The 14,914-nt window shown below is 60.6% G+C and overlaps 1 protein-coding gene across 2 annotated transcripts in view; it reads right to left on the bottom strand.

Annotated features, from left to right (window-relative positions):
- The window catches only part of SMOC2 (SPARC related modular calcium binding 2), a 93,155-nt gene that overhangs the window by 54,528 nt on the left and 23,713 nt on the right, over positions 1-14,914 (bottom strand). For both annotated transcript variants that reach the window (XM_090280095.1, XM_090280096.1), the window contains exons 2-4: positions 10,704-10,875; positions 1,488-1,594; positions 423-522 (exon numbers count right to left, since the gene is read on the bottom strand). In XM_090280095.1, coding sequence (XP_090136221.1) covers positions 423-522; positions 1,488-1,594; positions 10,704-10,875 — 379 coding nt within the window. The remainder of the gene's footprint in view (positions 1-422; positions 523-1,487; positions 1,595-10,703; positions 10,876-14,914) is intronic.

The following is a 14,914-nucleotide window of genomic DNA, read 5'->3' as shown; positions in this document are numbered from 1 at the left end:
ATTACGACGTTCGGTGCATCAGGCCGGGTGAGTAACAAAAACAACACAGATGAGCCACCTGGAGACGGAGCTAGGAAGCATGATCCACCTTCTCTTTGCAAAAATATACATTCAAAACCAGAAAGTCTGGCTTTTGTTTATTTATTTATTTTGTTGCCAAAGAAAATATTTCGTCCTTTCCTGTTGACTGCGGTCCTTATAGTTACTTCTAAAAGCTAAGACCTGGCACGGTTCAGACCCCAACCTTCGCTGGTCAGCTGCCTCAAAAACAGAGGCTCCGTCCTATTTGGGGGTTTGTCCGGTGACACAGACCCCTTCCCATCACTCCTCACAAGGCCACTGAAGCTACTCCCTCTGCGCTTGTAAGCAAACGCAGGTAAGATGGGTCATCCGAAAGCCACCGGCGATTAAACCGGACCTACCGGGGCAGCGGGGCGTCTTGTGAGCCACGGCGGTGCCGCTGATGGGCCTCCCGTTGGGCGTGACACACCAGCAGTACCCTGTGTAGCTGTGACACTGGACCTGCGGAGACAGCAGGACCCGCGGTCAGCACCCGGCTGCCTCGCTCCCCCGCCCCCCAGCCTGGGTGTCTGGACCCTGCCTGTGAGCACTCGGGCAGACGGCGGTAACCTGGGCACAGGATGCAGCCGTGAGCGGGCATCCCGCACCGTGCGCTGGCGTCTGTCTCGTCCTCGCGCCCTTGGCGATGGACCCCAAGCCCGCGTCTTACCAACGGGGAAACGGAGGCCCTGGGTGGCAAGAGACTGCTCAGGGTCTCCAGGTGTGCAGGGCAGGGCAAGGAGGAGAGACCGGCACCTACTACTGGTGGGACGTCCCTCCATCGCCGCCTCCCCGCCCAGGTCCTTCAGGCGCCTGTCCCACCCCGGCCACCCGCCACGCTCCCTGTAGCTCCAACCCGCCTCCCCTGCTCAGTCCGCCTCACCCTCCCTTTCCTTTCAAAGGTCAAATGGTTGCTGTGAAACTGCCCAGAATCCTCCCTGTTGCCGGCAGCTCATGGCAGATCCTGTGATAGTTTCCTACCGGACGCCGTGAGCTGGCACGGCCCCCCAGGGGGCTTTTCCTTAGTTCACAGCGCCAGCCCTGACAGCGGCAACGCTGCCCCCCAGGGACAGGGCACGCCTGACTGCGTCTGACTGCACGGGCTCACGGCTGCCACCGACGTCGCGTGGCTCAGCACGCACGTCACTGAGATCAGAATCACACTGAGTTGGGCCCTTGGCCAGGCGAGGTGACCCCCAGCCTCACTGTCCCCTTCCGGTCCACACGGTGAGGACGGGACCGCACAGCAGCGACGGGGACGCCGGCCGGGAAGGAGCGACGCGCTCACTCCTGCTGCTGGAGGGGTGCAGGGCTGGGCTGGGCGGACTGCAGCGCGTGGAGGGCGGTTTCCCAGTGACCGCGGGGCCCCTCTTCCAGCTCACCGCCGCCCGCCCCCCGCCCAGGTGCTGAGCCCAACCCTGCGTCACCTGGCTGTAGGTGCCGTCATCATTGCACTCGGGGATGAACACCTGCTGCAGCTCCTTCCGGGCCTGCTCCTGCGTGTACTTCCTCTCGGCCACACACCTGGACACATCTGCAGGGAGGAGCAGAGCAGAGTGCGGTTACGCGACAGCGGGAGGCCAGTGCACAGGACACAGAGGCGCGGGGACCCCGCCGAGGCTGGATGAGGATGGGCTCACATCACCGCTGGGCACCACCGGGGAGAGGCCTGGTGGTCAGGAGAGCAGGGCCCCCTCCACGCCCGACGTGCAAGGACGCAGAGTTCAGGGAGGCGGCCGACCTGTCCCGGTGAAGCAGGGACGGGGCTCCATGGGGCACCAGGAAGCAGCTGCGGTCGGCCAGGTGCAGGCTGCTCCCCTCAGGCCCACGCGCAACCGTCTGGGGACTTGGCATCCTGTCCACATGCCAAGAAGGGACAGAGTCTTGAAGTCACAGATGAAATCAGACCAAACCACTGGCCCAGAGGGAGGGAGCACTGGGGCACCTGGAGGGTGTGTGACATTCTGGCCCCCAGCTGGGGTCCCGGTGACGCCCCCAATCTGAAGGCCACCTTTGTGGGGAACCATGGTGGCCTCTTCTCTCTGCATCTAAGTTTCCTGAGATCTCAAAGCAAGACTGAGCTCTGCCCTGGCCGGGGGCTCAGTGGGCTGGGGCTTCGCGCCCTGCACCCAAAGGTTGCTGGGTCCACGCCCCATCAGGGCACATGCCGGGGCTGTGGGGTCGCTCCCCAGCCAGGGCACGCGTGGGAGGCCACTGATCAACGCGCGGACGTTTCTCTCTCCCTTAAGATCCATGGACGTGTCCTGGGGGGAAGACAGAGTCTGAAAATCAGCCGACAGGTCGCCTGCCCTCAGCTCCCCTCCATTCGTTCCGTCCCAGCCTCTCGGAGATCCGTGCGGAAGCTGCTGCAATGGAGCTGCACGCGCAGCCCTGTGTCCCTGCTGTTCTGCGGGAAGGACCCTTGTGACTCAACAAACTAGCGACAGAGACGGAACCTAAAGACGTTGCAGCAGAAAAGATGCGGCAGCGAGGAACGCGACGGCCTTCGCTGCCTGCATGTCCTTCTGGGGTTTTTACGGCTTCCAGTCTCACATGGACGTCTTTACAAACTGGCAGTTACAGGATCGTCCCGGTACAGAGGGCACAGCCTAGGAAATACAGGCAATAACCCTGCGATAACTGTACAGGGCCGGGGGCGGGGGGGCCCTGAAATATCAGGGGGACGCTTTGGGGAGTGTCTGGCTCTCTCACAACTCAGTTGTACACCTGAAATGAATGCAAAATAACATTGAAAGAGAAAAGCCATCTCAGCACGTCTGACCAGCTCTGGACACCAGCCTGGGCCCAGTGAGCCGGGTGTGCTGAGATTGGGGCCTGCAGCCCCGGCAGAGCACGCCCGGCCCCGCTCAGCCCCGCAGCCCGGGCTGCATGAAGCTGCGGGAGCAGGAAGGGCACTCCCTCCCGCTGGTTTCAGACCCCGAGGGAAAGGGTGAAAGGCCCGTTCTTCCTGACCCTGGTCCATAAAGTCTCTCCACAGAGCCTGAGGGGGGGGCTGCAGCCCCCCTCCGGGCCCTGCACCCTGGGGCCCCACCCCAAGCGCTGGCCTGCTGTCTGAGCAGCCTACCACACAGCTCATTTGAATTTTAAAACTTGAAAAGAATGGCTTCCCCAAGTTTTCTTAAGTGCTTCCAGATTTAAATAACAAGCTGTCTAGATCGTAAAGGCCCCGCAGACTCCAAACGATCCTCCTTCAAACGTGCCCACTGCCCGGCATCTTCAGCCGGTGACGTGTTGATTGCCTGGTGGTAAAAACTGCTGGCTCAACACGGCACCACCTGGGCAGCAGCCCCGGGCTCCCGGCTCTCGAGAAGGCTCGGGGTGGGGGTGGGGTTTGGGGTGGGGGTCGGGGTGCTGCGCGCAGACCCTGTGCGGGAGGTGGGCGGCCTTGGCGGCGGGGACCCGCGGGGCCTCCCGCCCTGACCCCCGCGGGGCCCGGCTGGCCAGCCCTCGGCGGCATGTGGCTTTAATGCACTCTGTGTTTTTGCTGCGGAGAAACCACGGCTCTGCTGGACTCCGTCCCCCTTTTTTAGGATCGCCTGCGGTTTGACTGTCGAAAGGGAAAAGTGATCCGCGCTCCGGCTCGCTGGTCTCCGCGTGGTGGATGGAGTTACAAATCACGCCCAGCGTTTGAACTCTCGTGGAACGTGCCAGAAAGCGTACATTTTCCAAACCACGCGCAGGCCCGTGCCTGGTGGGGACGCCTTCTTTTTTAAGACGCCGCTTTTGCCACCGGTCAGAGAGTTCTCGAGCCTGCGGACCTCGCGTTTGACAGAAGGCTCAACTGCCGACTGTCAGTCAGAGAAGAAGAGGAAGCACCACCTGGTCCCTCAGAAATGCGCCCGCCGTCACCTGCGGAGTGAAGGTGCCGCGGCCTCGGCACTGGTTCCAGACAGCCCAGCTCGGGCGCCGGGAGCGGACGACGGGACGGGGTCTGGCCACAGCCTCCACGTCAGTTCCGCAGGAACACCCAGCACTCCGGGCGCCGCCTTTGCTCTGTTACTTGTTTTACCCTGGTAAGGGTGCAGCCGATGCCCACACGCACCGCATGCCCAGTGGCAGCAGGCGCGGCGCCAGCACACGCCAGGACACACTAGGCGCACACAGCGAGCCGATCCCCCGTCCCCGGCAGCACCGGAAATCGCCACGTGGCTAATGGGCGCGCACTGGTGGCTAAACAAAAGGCCCCTCTTCACAGAAATCAAAATATTGATCACAGCTTCCAGTGACATCCTCCGGCTCCACGGTGCTGCCACACTTCCTGCAAAGCAAACAGGAAGGTGCCACGTTCTCCCCTTGAAGCCGCACTTGGAGGCAGCAAGACTCCTCCTTACGTTAGTCCTACTCCGAGCTCTCGTGACAAGGAGGCAGGGCCTTCCCAGCTCAGGGGCCAGGCTGAGGTTTTACACTGGACACTTTATTTCTCACTGTTGAAAATTAAATCCCCCAAACACAAGCGTCCTGTTTTCTCAGTTAATACAACTACACAAAACGTGCAATCCGTCCCGTTAACCACTCCGAAGAGTACGATTCCGCAGCGTTCACTGCACCCAGGATGCTGTGTCAGCACCCCTTTCTCCAGACACGGTCCCCAAAAGGACACCCGGGCCGCTCCCGCCGTCCGTCTGCTCTCTGTGCCTCTGCTTTGCCGATGCTGCACATTCCCGGCGAATGGAGTCGTAAGCGGTCCGCGGGGACTTCCGTGACCGGGCCCTTCCCTGGCACGTTGTCGGGGTCATCCCGCGGCAGTGCCACAGGTCGCCCTTCCCTCGGCCGACAAAGGTCCCATTGTGTGGATGCACCACGACGTGCGCACCTGGTGGGCTGCGGGGGCCCGGTGGCAGCCCCGCCCCATCTGCTGTGAGCCGCGCTGAGGCGGACGCTCATGGTCACGTCTGCGTCTGAGCCAGGAGGGGACGCTCCAGGTCGCGGCCGTTCTGCGTCCCCCTTACAGAGAGACCACCAGACGACTTTCCACAGAAGCAGAACTGCTCTCCAGTCCTGCTGGACTGGACCAGGGTTCCCACGTACCCGCATCCTCACCGAGAGTTGTTTCGGCCTCTTTCATTTTTAATTGTCAGGGCCTCCCCGGGCAGGAAGTGGCACACGTCACAACTCAGGCTCACGGTCACTTTTAAACTGTGGTCAATTTTTGCCTCATAGGAAAATTCATCTCAACTAAAAATGTAATATTAATCTCTTCATTAAATGAAATTATTAATTAATCTTTTTCTGATCAAAGACTTGAATCCCTTTACTCAACCAAAGGAATCTCTTCAGTGCAAATTGGATCATATACGTTTAGAAGCTTTTTGTTCTTATACAAAAGAGCAGGCACTTTAATGAGTCAGGAACTCCTTCCCCGGGCTCAGCGAGGCGCGACGGGCAGCAGGTTTCAGATGAAAAGGCTTTGGCGAGGGGCTGGTTGGTGACAACGCGCTTAGTAGGCCGGTGCTGTGCCTGGGCGCGCGTCTTCTCCTGTCACTTGAAAAGTACAATAGCTTTCCCGGTGCAGCGGGATCGCACCGCTTGTTTATACGCCAGGACACATGAGTCGCAGACGCTGTCCAGATGCAGCGCTCACTATAAACTAGAAATAAACAACAACGTTTTGTAATGGCTATTTCTAATGATGGTTTTCATTTTAACAGGAAGCCAAAAATTTCCGACTTGGCTAAAATCCCTGCAAACGGGATGAAGCAACAGTTGGAAGAGACAGCTTTGCTGAAGGATCTCGGGGAGCCGCTGAGAACCCAGAATACGGTGCGGACACCGCAGCCTGCGTGGGTCCCCCCGAGCCCGCAGTCACTGAGCCTGAGCGCGCGTCCACGAGACGCCGGCCCCTCGTGCAAGAGGGTCCCAAGATGCGGATCGCGTTCCCTTTGCCAGCTGGGCTCACCTCTCTCGCCAGGCAGCCACCACCCGACACCGCGCGTCCCGGGCTCCACGCTGCTCGCTGTGAGGTGGGCGCCTCGGGAGTGCGGGGTCATTAGGGCCTCGCTGTGTGCTATACAGAGAACGGGCGAGGGGGCAGGGCTCTGGGCCGTGGACCCACGGCCTCCGGGCCTCACATGGCCCTGCGTGGCTGCGACTGTCCGCGCGGGGGGTGTGAACACTGCAGTCGGGACAGCTGCACTGGCTGGGGAGGGTGCGCGGGAGCCACCAGACAAAGCATGCGCCCCGGCAGTGGCCACGCAGAGGGGGGCCAAACAAGTGGCGGGTTTTCTGTCTCTGTCGGCACCGAAGGAGAGCAGACGCGGATCTGGTGCTTTGCCCGCCCGCCGCGCAGAAGGCCGGGCTCGGAGGAAGGGAAGCGTCCAGGGCTGTGATGCTCTGTGGCATAAAGACAACACCGTTTCCGTTCTCGGTGCTGGGGTAAGTCCCCAGGGACGCAGTCCGGGCCCTGCTGCCCCGACCCACACCCGCCAGCGAGGGGCACGACCGCCCCCCGATCGTGGCATTCGAGAGCTGCATTTTCATGTTAAGTAACTGCTCCCATTGTAAATGCATGGAGACAGGAACGTGTAACGGGACACCGCTGAGTACACAGCAGGCCTCGCCACACACAGCGTGAAGGAAACGGTGACAATGAACCGCCAGCTGCTGCAGGGCGGCCCTGGAGTGTCCCGAGTCCCCACAGCGTTTCTGCAGGGAACCGCGGGTCGTGTTATGTCTGCACCAACTGATGACAGGGCTGTCGGTGCCTCAAACACAGCATGACGCAACCGTCGCCGAACGCTCTTTGTCAACTTCGAGTGCAACTAGGTGAATTCCCAAAACCGTGCCCAGGAGCTCCGGCCCCACCCGCCTTACAGGACGGAGCCCCCCCCACCCTGCCTGCCACCTCCCGCGCCCAGTCCAGGGTCCCCAAGGGCGGTCCCCAGCCCAGCGTCTGGGCACAAGCGCTCCCATCTTTCCTGAGACCCAACCCATCACAGTTCCTCACCACAGAGGGGCCCGCAGGGGCAGGTGAGACCCAAATCACTGCCCTGACCACCACCAACAAGACCTAAGTGACCCCACGTCTGCAGAGCTGCAGAGAAGGTTCCAGAAGGCGGCCACAGCACGAGGCCTCAGCAGGCCACCACGAGGCCCTGAGGGCCCACCGACCACAGAAAACGTGAAGGTCAGCGCTCTGTCAGAGCCGCCAGAACCCGCGGTGCAGGCCCGGGGGGCGGCGTCCACGTCCCGGTGTCTGTATGGTCCCGGCGAGCTGGGCAGGGGAGGCTTCCAGGCTGAGCGACCTGGGGTTCTCGCGGCGGAGGAAGGAAGTCTCTAGAGCCTCGTCACAACGGGGACGTGATCAGGGGCAGTTTCTCACCTGGGCCACCACTGCCACGCAGCGGACCCCTGCCTGTCGTGTCCCGCGGTGACTCGCTCCAGCAGTCCCTGCGTGAGGGACCGTGACGGGGGCCAGGGGACACTGGCAGCCCCCGGTGGGGACCATGAGGAAGCGTCCTGAGGTGACGCGCCTTCCCTCCCAGCCTGGCCCGTCGGAAGCCCAGTCTCGGGAGTCCTCAGTGAAGCTGTGTGGGTCACACATCCGTTACGATTTTGTTTCCAGAAATCTCAAAATAGTTCCAAGGTCTCCTGGCATCTGACTTCTCTTCTTCTTTTTCCTTTTGGCTTTTTTAGTTCATGCCAGAAATTTGTGGAAAATAAAGACAGCCCCAAAGGTCTCTGATCAAAAGGAAACATTCCTGTGTCTGCTGAGTTCTGAAAACACAAAGTCCCCCCGTTTCTAAGAAAGTGTGAGGAGCGTGCATCTGGGTAACCCCGGCCCCGCCGCGCAGGGTCCACGGAGGCTCGATGTGAAATGCGTGAAACACTGTGACCAAAATGGACAGACCAGTGGGACAGCCACCTGGCAGACCTGGGACAGCGCCCTCAGAGCGGGCAGCTCAGCATTTGCCACGTCCATGCCCGCGCCTCCTGCAAGGCGGGAATAACCCGGAGAGACGCCCGGTGGGTGGCTGTCTGCATGACTCGAGGGACGTCGGGGACACGCCAACCCCCTCCCTCTTCCACACTCAGGACGCCCCCACCAGGCGTGCGGTGGGATTTGCCAGGCTGTGCCCGCGGAGAACAGAGGAACGTCACGGCAGTCTGAATCTGCCCGGCGCCTCCAGGCCGGTTGTCAGGGGCTCACCTACACGCCGGCCACTGGAACCGTTTCTGCCACACGGGAGCTCGGGCCAGTCGGGGGCTAAACGCTGAAAATCGGGACAGCCTGCGTGAGGGCCGGGTCCCCTGTGACCACGTCCTACTCCTGCCCGAGCCAGGCTGCTCCTGGAGGTGGCCCCGGTGAGAGACAGAGCCCGGCGGGGAACAGACTCTCGCCCTGCGCCCGCTCCTGGCCTGTCAGGGCGCCCTCGGCCTGCGGTGTGGGAGCCGAGAGCCTGGCTCACTCTCTCGCTGCAGCGACTCTGGAGTCCGCCACCCTGGGCAGCTGAAGCCGCCAGCGCACGTGGCTTTGGAGCCCGCAGGTGACCGTGCCTTCTTTCACTCCAATCCTCTTGATTTCATTGATTTGCTTTTGTGAAGCAGGCTCTACTTTTACCTCCTTCTCCCTTATCGCGTGATTTCTGTGCTATGAACTGATGGCGTGACATTTGTTCAGGGACGTGAATGAGGCTCCCCACGCGGCAGTTGTCCTGGATGATCATCCTAGAAAACTCAGGCCGGGCCCAGACACACGTGGGCTAACAGAGCTTGCCACCAGACAGGACGTCCATGTTTAATCCACACCCGGCCTCCCTGTCCGACCTGGAGCGGACCCACAGGTGAGCATGGCCGAGACCCCAGGTAAAGGGCTCTGAGGACCTCCGAGGGCGACCCAGGGCCCCACGCGGCGTTTCCACGCAGACAGACAGGCTCTCCCTGAGCGTCACTGAGCCGTCACAGCCGCCGGAGGGCTGATCAGGCCGTTTCCTCGGCGCCTCCAACAGCACGCGATGGGCTCACTCGACAGAACACAGGAGGGCAAAGCAAAACTGAAACTCAGGCTTGACCCCCACGTCCACAGCTCTTGCTTTCCCAGGTGAAGCCAGGACAGGCGATGGCTTCTAGAAGCTTCTCTGAAGGGCTCACCCGGCATTTGAGTTATTCTTACATCACTGCTCGTTGTTCAGCACAGACCGCTGAGGTGCGTCACTGTAATCACGGCGGGAAGTGGCATCCCCAACGTTCCCACCGCAGCGAGACTGAATCCAATGACCTGTTCCCCCTGGCGGTCGCTGACCCTTCACTCCATGCGTCCACCCAGAGCAGGTGGGCCTGGGCACTCCGGTCCAGGGCACCGTGGGGGTGTGGAGTGGCCGGCAGCAGGGGACCTCCATCCCTCCTTTTCCTGCCTCACCTGCCCGCGGCCCTCCCCCCACCCCCAGGTGAGAACAAACCCCACCACCTGACACTCCAGGTCTCGGTCTCCTCTGCCCCCTCTCCTACCCATACTGAGAGGCCCCGTCGGTGACCTCCCAATGTGGGACCCTCAGGATGCCCTTGGTGGAGGAGGAGGAGTGACCTCCCAGGGCACTGGCGTGGGAGTGGAAGCTCTGACCCCAGGAGAAGAAGGACTCGGTCTCAGAAGCAGGACAATGTCCATCCCAGGTCTCCGCCCAGAGCTGCTGCCCTCGGGGCCTAAAGGCCGAGTGACTGGGACACCCCAGCCCTGAACAAAGCCCAGGGGCAGAAACCGTCCTCAGTCCCCTGTAACCGTCAGTGACGGGCAGAGCCCGGGGGCATGCTGGGAGGAAGTCCGTCCCCCCGTCCGTGCCCGGGGAGTGGCAGCAAGCACGCACAGGGGACAGGGACGGGGACGGTCACCCGTGGGGCTCGGACGGAGGCACCAGGATAAGCACCCGAGTGCAGGGCTTTCGCAGGATGTGCGAGGAGCTGTGCCCAGGTCTAAGCACGGGCAGAATTCTCTCTGTCGGGTACAGGAGGGACTCAGCTCCGTCACCCAGGACATGGCGTCAGGGCAGGAGGAAAGGGCAAGCTACTCAGCACCCGGGCAAGCCTGGGGCAGGGACAGGGGCTTGTTAAGGGGCTCATGGGGTCTCGCAGCAGGACGAGAAATCCATCTCAGACTCCGGGGGTCTTTCCTCTGCGGCCACGAGGAAGAGGACGTTAAATCTCGCTCTGAACGCGACTCTGTTGGGGTTGGAAACATCAGCACGTCCTGCCGGGGGCAGCGCTCCTCGGCGCAGCGGCGCGGCCCCGTCTCCCGCACACGTGCTCCTCTGCCCTCCCTCTGACTCAGAAACCACACGTGTACAGTCAGCAGCAAAGCATCACTGCACACGCCACATGCGCTCCTGTGCACATCTGCACGAAACAGGTGAACGGGGGAAGAGTTCAAAGAACACCTGAGACTTCGGGGGGAACAATGGTAGACGGTCAGAAGCGTCTGTGAAGTCCGGGGACGCCACGCAATGCTCCGAGGAAAGCAAGGAAAAGGAAAAAGTGGCTCCAACGCTGAGTTGCAGACATTTTCTTCCCCCGCGCTCTGAAGAAAATCCACCGACATGAAGTGGAAGGGTCTCGCCCACAGAACGGAGCAGAGACGGGCGTGAAGCCCACGCACGCGCCTTGGGCCGCCGGGCCGGGCGCCGGCACACACTCACCTCGGCAGTTCCCTCGGTAAGCGACTTCCAGCTGGGGGTCCTTGCACTTGGCGCGCTGGAACTCGCAGCGGGACAGGAAGGTCCTCCCGTCGGACGCGCAGAGCGGCCTCTGTGGCGAGCTCCCGCAGTCCAGGCTGCAGTCTTTGTCCTTGTCTTGGTCGACTCTCAGGAACTTGGGGAGAAAACAAAGGAAGCCTGATCAACGTAAAGAAACGCTTCTCGGAGCAGCCGACAGCGCGCGGCGACCGACGGCCACTGAGTGTCAAGGCCAGGGGAACCGCTGAACGTTCTGTTTTTAAATCTATACATTTATTGGTTTTAGAGAGGAAGAAACAGAGAGAGAAACACCGATCCGTTGCCTCCTGTTCGTGCCCCGACTGGGGATCAAACCCACAACCTATTGTGGCGGGGACGATGCTCCCAACCACGGAGCCACCGGCCAGCGCAGACCCCCAAAGACGCTAAGCTGCCATCTGTTTCCGTCTCAACAACGGACACTTTCTCTCCCTGGAGTCTGGGGCCGGGCCGCTGAACAGTACGGGCGCGGGAGACGGCTCGCAGGGGGAGGGGCACGGCCCGCCTCTGCCTTCAGGTCTGCGTAGCAATGCGGAGCGGAGATCTGTCCACGCGGTTTTGCTGGTTTCCTCTGCATCCGTCCCGCGTCGCCCTCATCGGGGAGTTAGGAGCGGCTGCCCAGAATCGGGGGGTGGGCTCCCCTGGGGAAATGGCCTCTGAGTCCCCAACATCCCACTCAGACCTGACGGCGTCTCCCAGCAAGGTGGGAGCTCCCACCCCGCCCTTCTCAGACAATGGGCGGTGCTCCCCGCCCACCCCAACTCCTCGCGCCCACCCCGGTGTCCCCACTGCCGGTGTCCCCACCACCGGCCAGCCCAGTCCGCCGGCACAGCAGACAGGACAGCCACAGGAAGGCAGGCCCAGGAAGCACCCGGACAGGCTCCGTGCAACCGGACCAATGGAACTGTCCGAGGCCTTGGTCCCTGGCACGTGCCCAGCCCCGCAAAGGCGCTGTCCCTGATTCATGGGGCACAAGCAATTCGTGGCAAGGAAGAAAGAGCAGGAGAAACTGGAGGGTCAGAGCTGTGGCTGTCACTGCGTGCTGCCCGGCAGCCTGGGCCCGCGGGGTCCTGTGTGTATTTGAACAGGCGTACGTGGCGGAGTTCGCGCCCGGATGACTGAGAGAGACCGAGCGCTGCTCAGAAGGACGAGGCCTGCTGCCACCCAAGCTGCGGGACCCTCCTCCGCTTGCTCCTCATCAGTAAGAGGAAAGGGAAATTCTCAGCCTGAAAAGATACCAAAGCTCCCCCCACTGCCCCCCGCCCCACTCCGGGAAGCTCTAAGGGTCCCTGTTTAAAAGTTAACCAAGAGCAGAAGCCAGGACGAAGGTTTGCGGGAAGGACCCGGGCAGGGCGCACTCGGCAGGGGCCCCACCCCTCAGCAGGTGTCCAGGCCGTCGGGTGCTCAGGGCCCCCACCTGCAGGTCCTGGGAGAGGCTCAGGCGCACAGCAGGAAGGCAGGCAGGGTGGGTCCCCACAGCACAGCGCGCGCCCGTGGGAGCTGGGGACGCCGCCCCGCAGCGCTCACCCCGGGATTCTGGGGGGAGGCTTCAGGCAAGAGACGAGGTCAGCGCCGGGGGCGCTGGCGTGACGGTTCTACCTCCAGTGGGGGCCCCGGGCCCAGGGAGAGGCTTTCCCAACGGTCCCAGTTCACACGGCACGCTCTGATTTTTCACTGGGTAAAGCAGTCTGTGCTCATTTTGGCCAAGAGGCAACTGAAAACAGATTGTTGCCTTTTCTGGGTTTGCAAAACCTCGTTCTTTCACTCAAACGTGGGCAGGACAAGCCGGCAAGGACACTGGACTGAGCTCTGTCCCTGCAGAGCACCGAGGCCCCCCGTTTGTCTCACCCGAGGCCGGTTGCCAGGGTCCCGCTGCGGAGGCCCCAGCAGCCGGGCAGACCCTGGGGGGACCTCTGCATCGTCCCCCAGGAAGTCCGTCCGCCCACTGACACATGGCTTCTGGCCTGTGCAGTCCCGGTACCACGTCCCTCTTCTCCTGAGCTCGGGGCAGCTTGATGGAGATGTTCTCATAACACAGCTGGCCCCACAGCGCAGCTTTGAGAGACAGTCGGACGGACGGACGGACATCGAGAGAGACACAGGGACAGGGACAGGGAGGGAGCAACAGCGAACGACTCTGGACGTGTCGCGGGCCCGGCCTCGCAGGAGCCTGCCCGTCCTCTGCGTTTGATGAAAAGGTGGGAGACCCTACATCCTGCTCCCCTCCCTGTGGCAGAGGTGGTCCGTCCGCGTTTCCTGACGCCCTGAGTGAGGAAATGCAATGACTTAGGGTAAGACCTCGTAATTATCACTTTCTCTAAATGGAAAGAGGCAGCCTCCTCTACACCTTCTAGTACAAAAGGAAAAAGAAAAAAACCCTAGCACTCAGGCATTTGGAATTTGACCATAATTCTTGATAATTTCGTGGTGTGGAGCTCACAATGGGACCATTCTTTGTCAGAAATCAGAGAACACGCTTTAGGCGCGTTCCTCCCCTCCCCGTTCTTAATAGCAATTAAATTCCAAGGGAGACAGTGTGCAGAGGAAAAGGAGCTTCTGACTGTATTGAATAAACAAAGCCCTTCAAGGAAAACACACCCTTCCGATTCTAAAGAATCCACTCTTTATTAAAACAGCTTGGTGGGGCGTTTCCAGCCTCGTTCAGATAACGGGCACGTTGCCAAACTCAGAACGCAGTCAGTTGGACCCGGAGCAGCACTAGTAACAAAACAGGCAGCGCAGAGAGGCCGCCGCCCACCCGCCCCGTGCCCACGCGGCGCCGGTGTTTGCACAGGTGCGCAGAGCGGAGGGCATGTGGCGGCCCCCGCACTGCGCGACGAGCAGGGCGGATGCAAGTGGGTCTGAACACGAGCTACGGTTTGCTTCATAAACGTGTGGTTTTGAGCCAGGAAACGTTGGAACGAAATCAAAACGTTTAAGAAACAGGTTACAACGCTCTTCAAACGGTGCCATCACGGGTGTCACCCCCTAACGCTGATGGAAGCCATTCTGGACTGATGAGGATGTGGGACAACGCAAGGTCGGGGAGACGTTAGGAACACGCTCTGAAATGCGTAATCGTGCGGCTGCATGAGCGCAGAAGCAAGGATGCGCTAAGCACCAGGCCGCTGGGAAGCGGGCACGGCTGCCCGGGCGTCTGCTCAGCCCTGGGACAGGCCGACGCTCAGCGAGGCCGGCCGGCACGAGCAGTGGCTGGCCGGTGGTGACAAACGCGAGCCTCTTTCAGAGAGGAATCCCTCCAGGTTAGAGCCTGAGCCTCTCCAGCCTTCAGGAAGCATCCCCAGCTTCACCACTTAAGAGGAGAACCTGAATCTACAGTGCAGACGCGGAGATTGTTCTAGAGCCTCTGACGGGCAGCTTCAGGCTCAATGGAAACACCAGCTACTGCAGGACGTTTCCTCCCAGAGAGACGGCGCTGGGGCCACTCATTCACTCATTCACTCATTCATTCACTCACTCATTCAATCACTCACTCATTCACTCACTCATTCATTCAATCACTCACTCATTCAATCACTCACTCATTCACTCACTCATTCATTCAATCACTCACTCATTCACTCACTCATTCACTCACTCACTCATTCATTCAATCACTCATTCATTCACTCATTCACTCATTCATTCAATCACTCACTCATTCATTCAATCACTCATTCACTCACTCATTCATTCAATCACTCACTCATTCACTCACTCATTCAATCACTCACTCATTCATTCAATCACTCACTCATTCATTCAATCACTCATTCATTCACTCATTCACTCATTCATTCAATCACTCACTCATTCACTCACTCACTCATTCACTCACTCATTCATTCACTCATTCATTCATTCAATCACTCACTCACCCACTCATCCATTCTCACCTGGGACCACACATGACCGCCAGCTCAGGAGGAGATGAGGTTTTTCAGGAAAGATGCAGGAAGGAAATGAGGGCTCATTTCTCACGGTCGATGGAAGAAGGCGCCTGTCAGCAGCTGGGGTGACAGATGTCAGACAGGGTGACACTGGGGCTAGAGCAACGTCTCTGAGGGCCACGCACCAGGAGAACAGTGCACCTGGCGTGGGAACTGAGACAGACCTCTCGGGATTTCGGTGAAGCA

Source organism: Furipterus horrens, unplaced genomic scaffold (assembly GCF_987537825.1).
Source record: "Furipterus horrens unplaced genomic scaffold, mFurHor1.1.pri manual_scaffold_6, whole genome shotgun sequence".
NCBI lineage: Eukaryota > Metazoa > Chordata > Mammalia > Chiroptera > Furipteridae > Furipterus > Furipterus horrens.
Note: the sequence above shows the minus strand (reverse complement) of the source record. Positions and strands in the feature narration are given on the sequence as shown.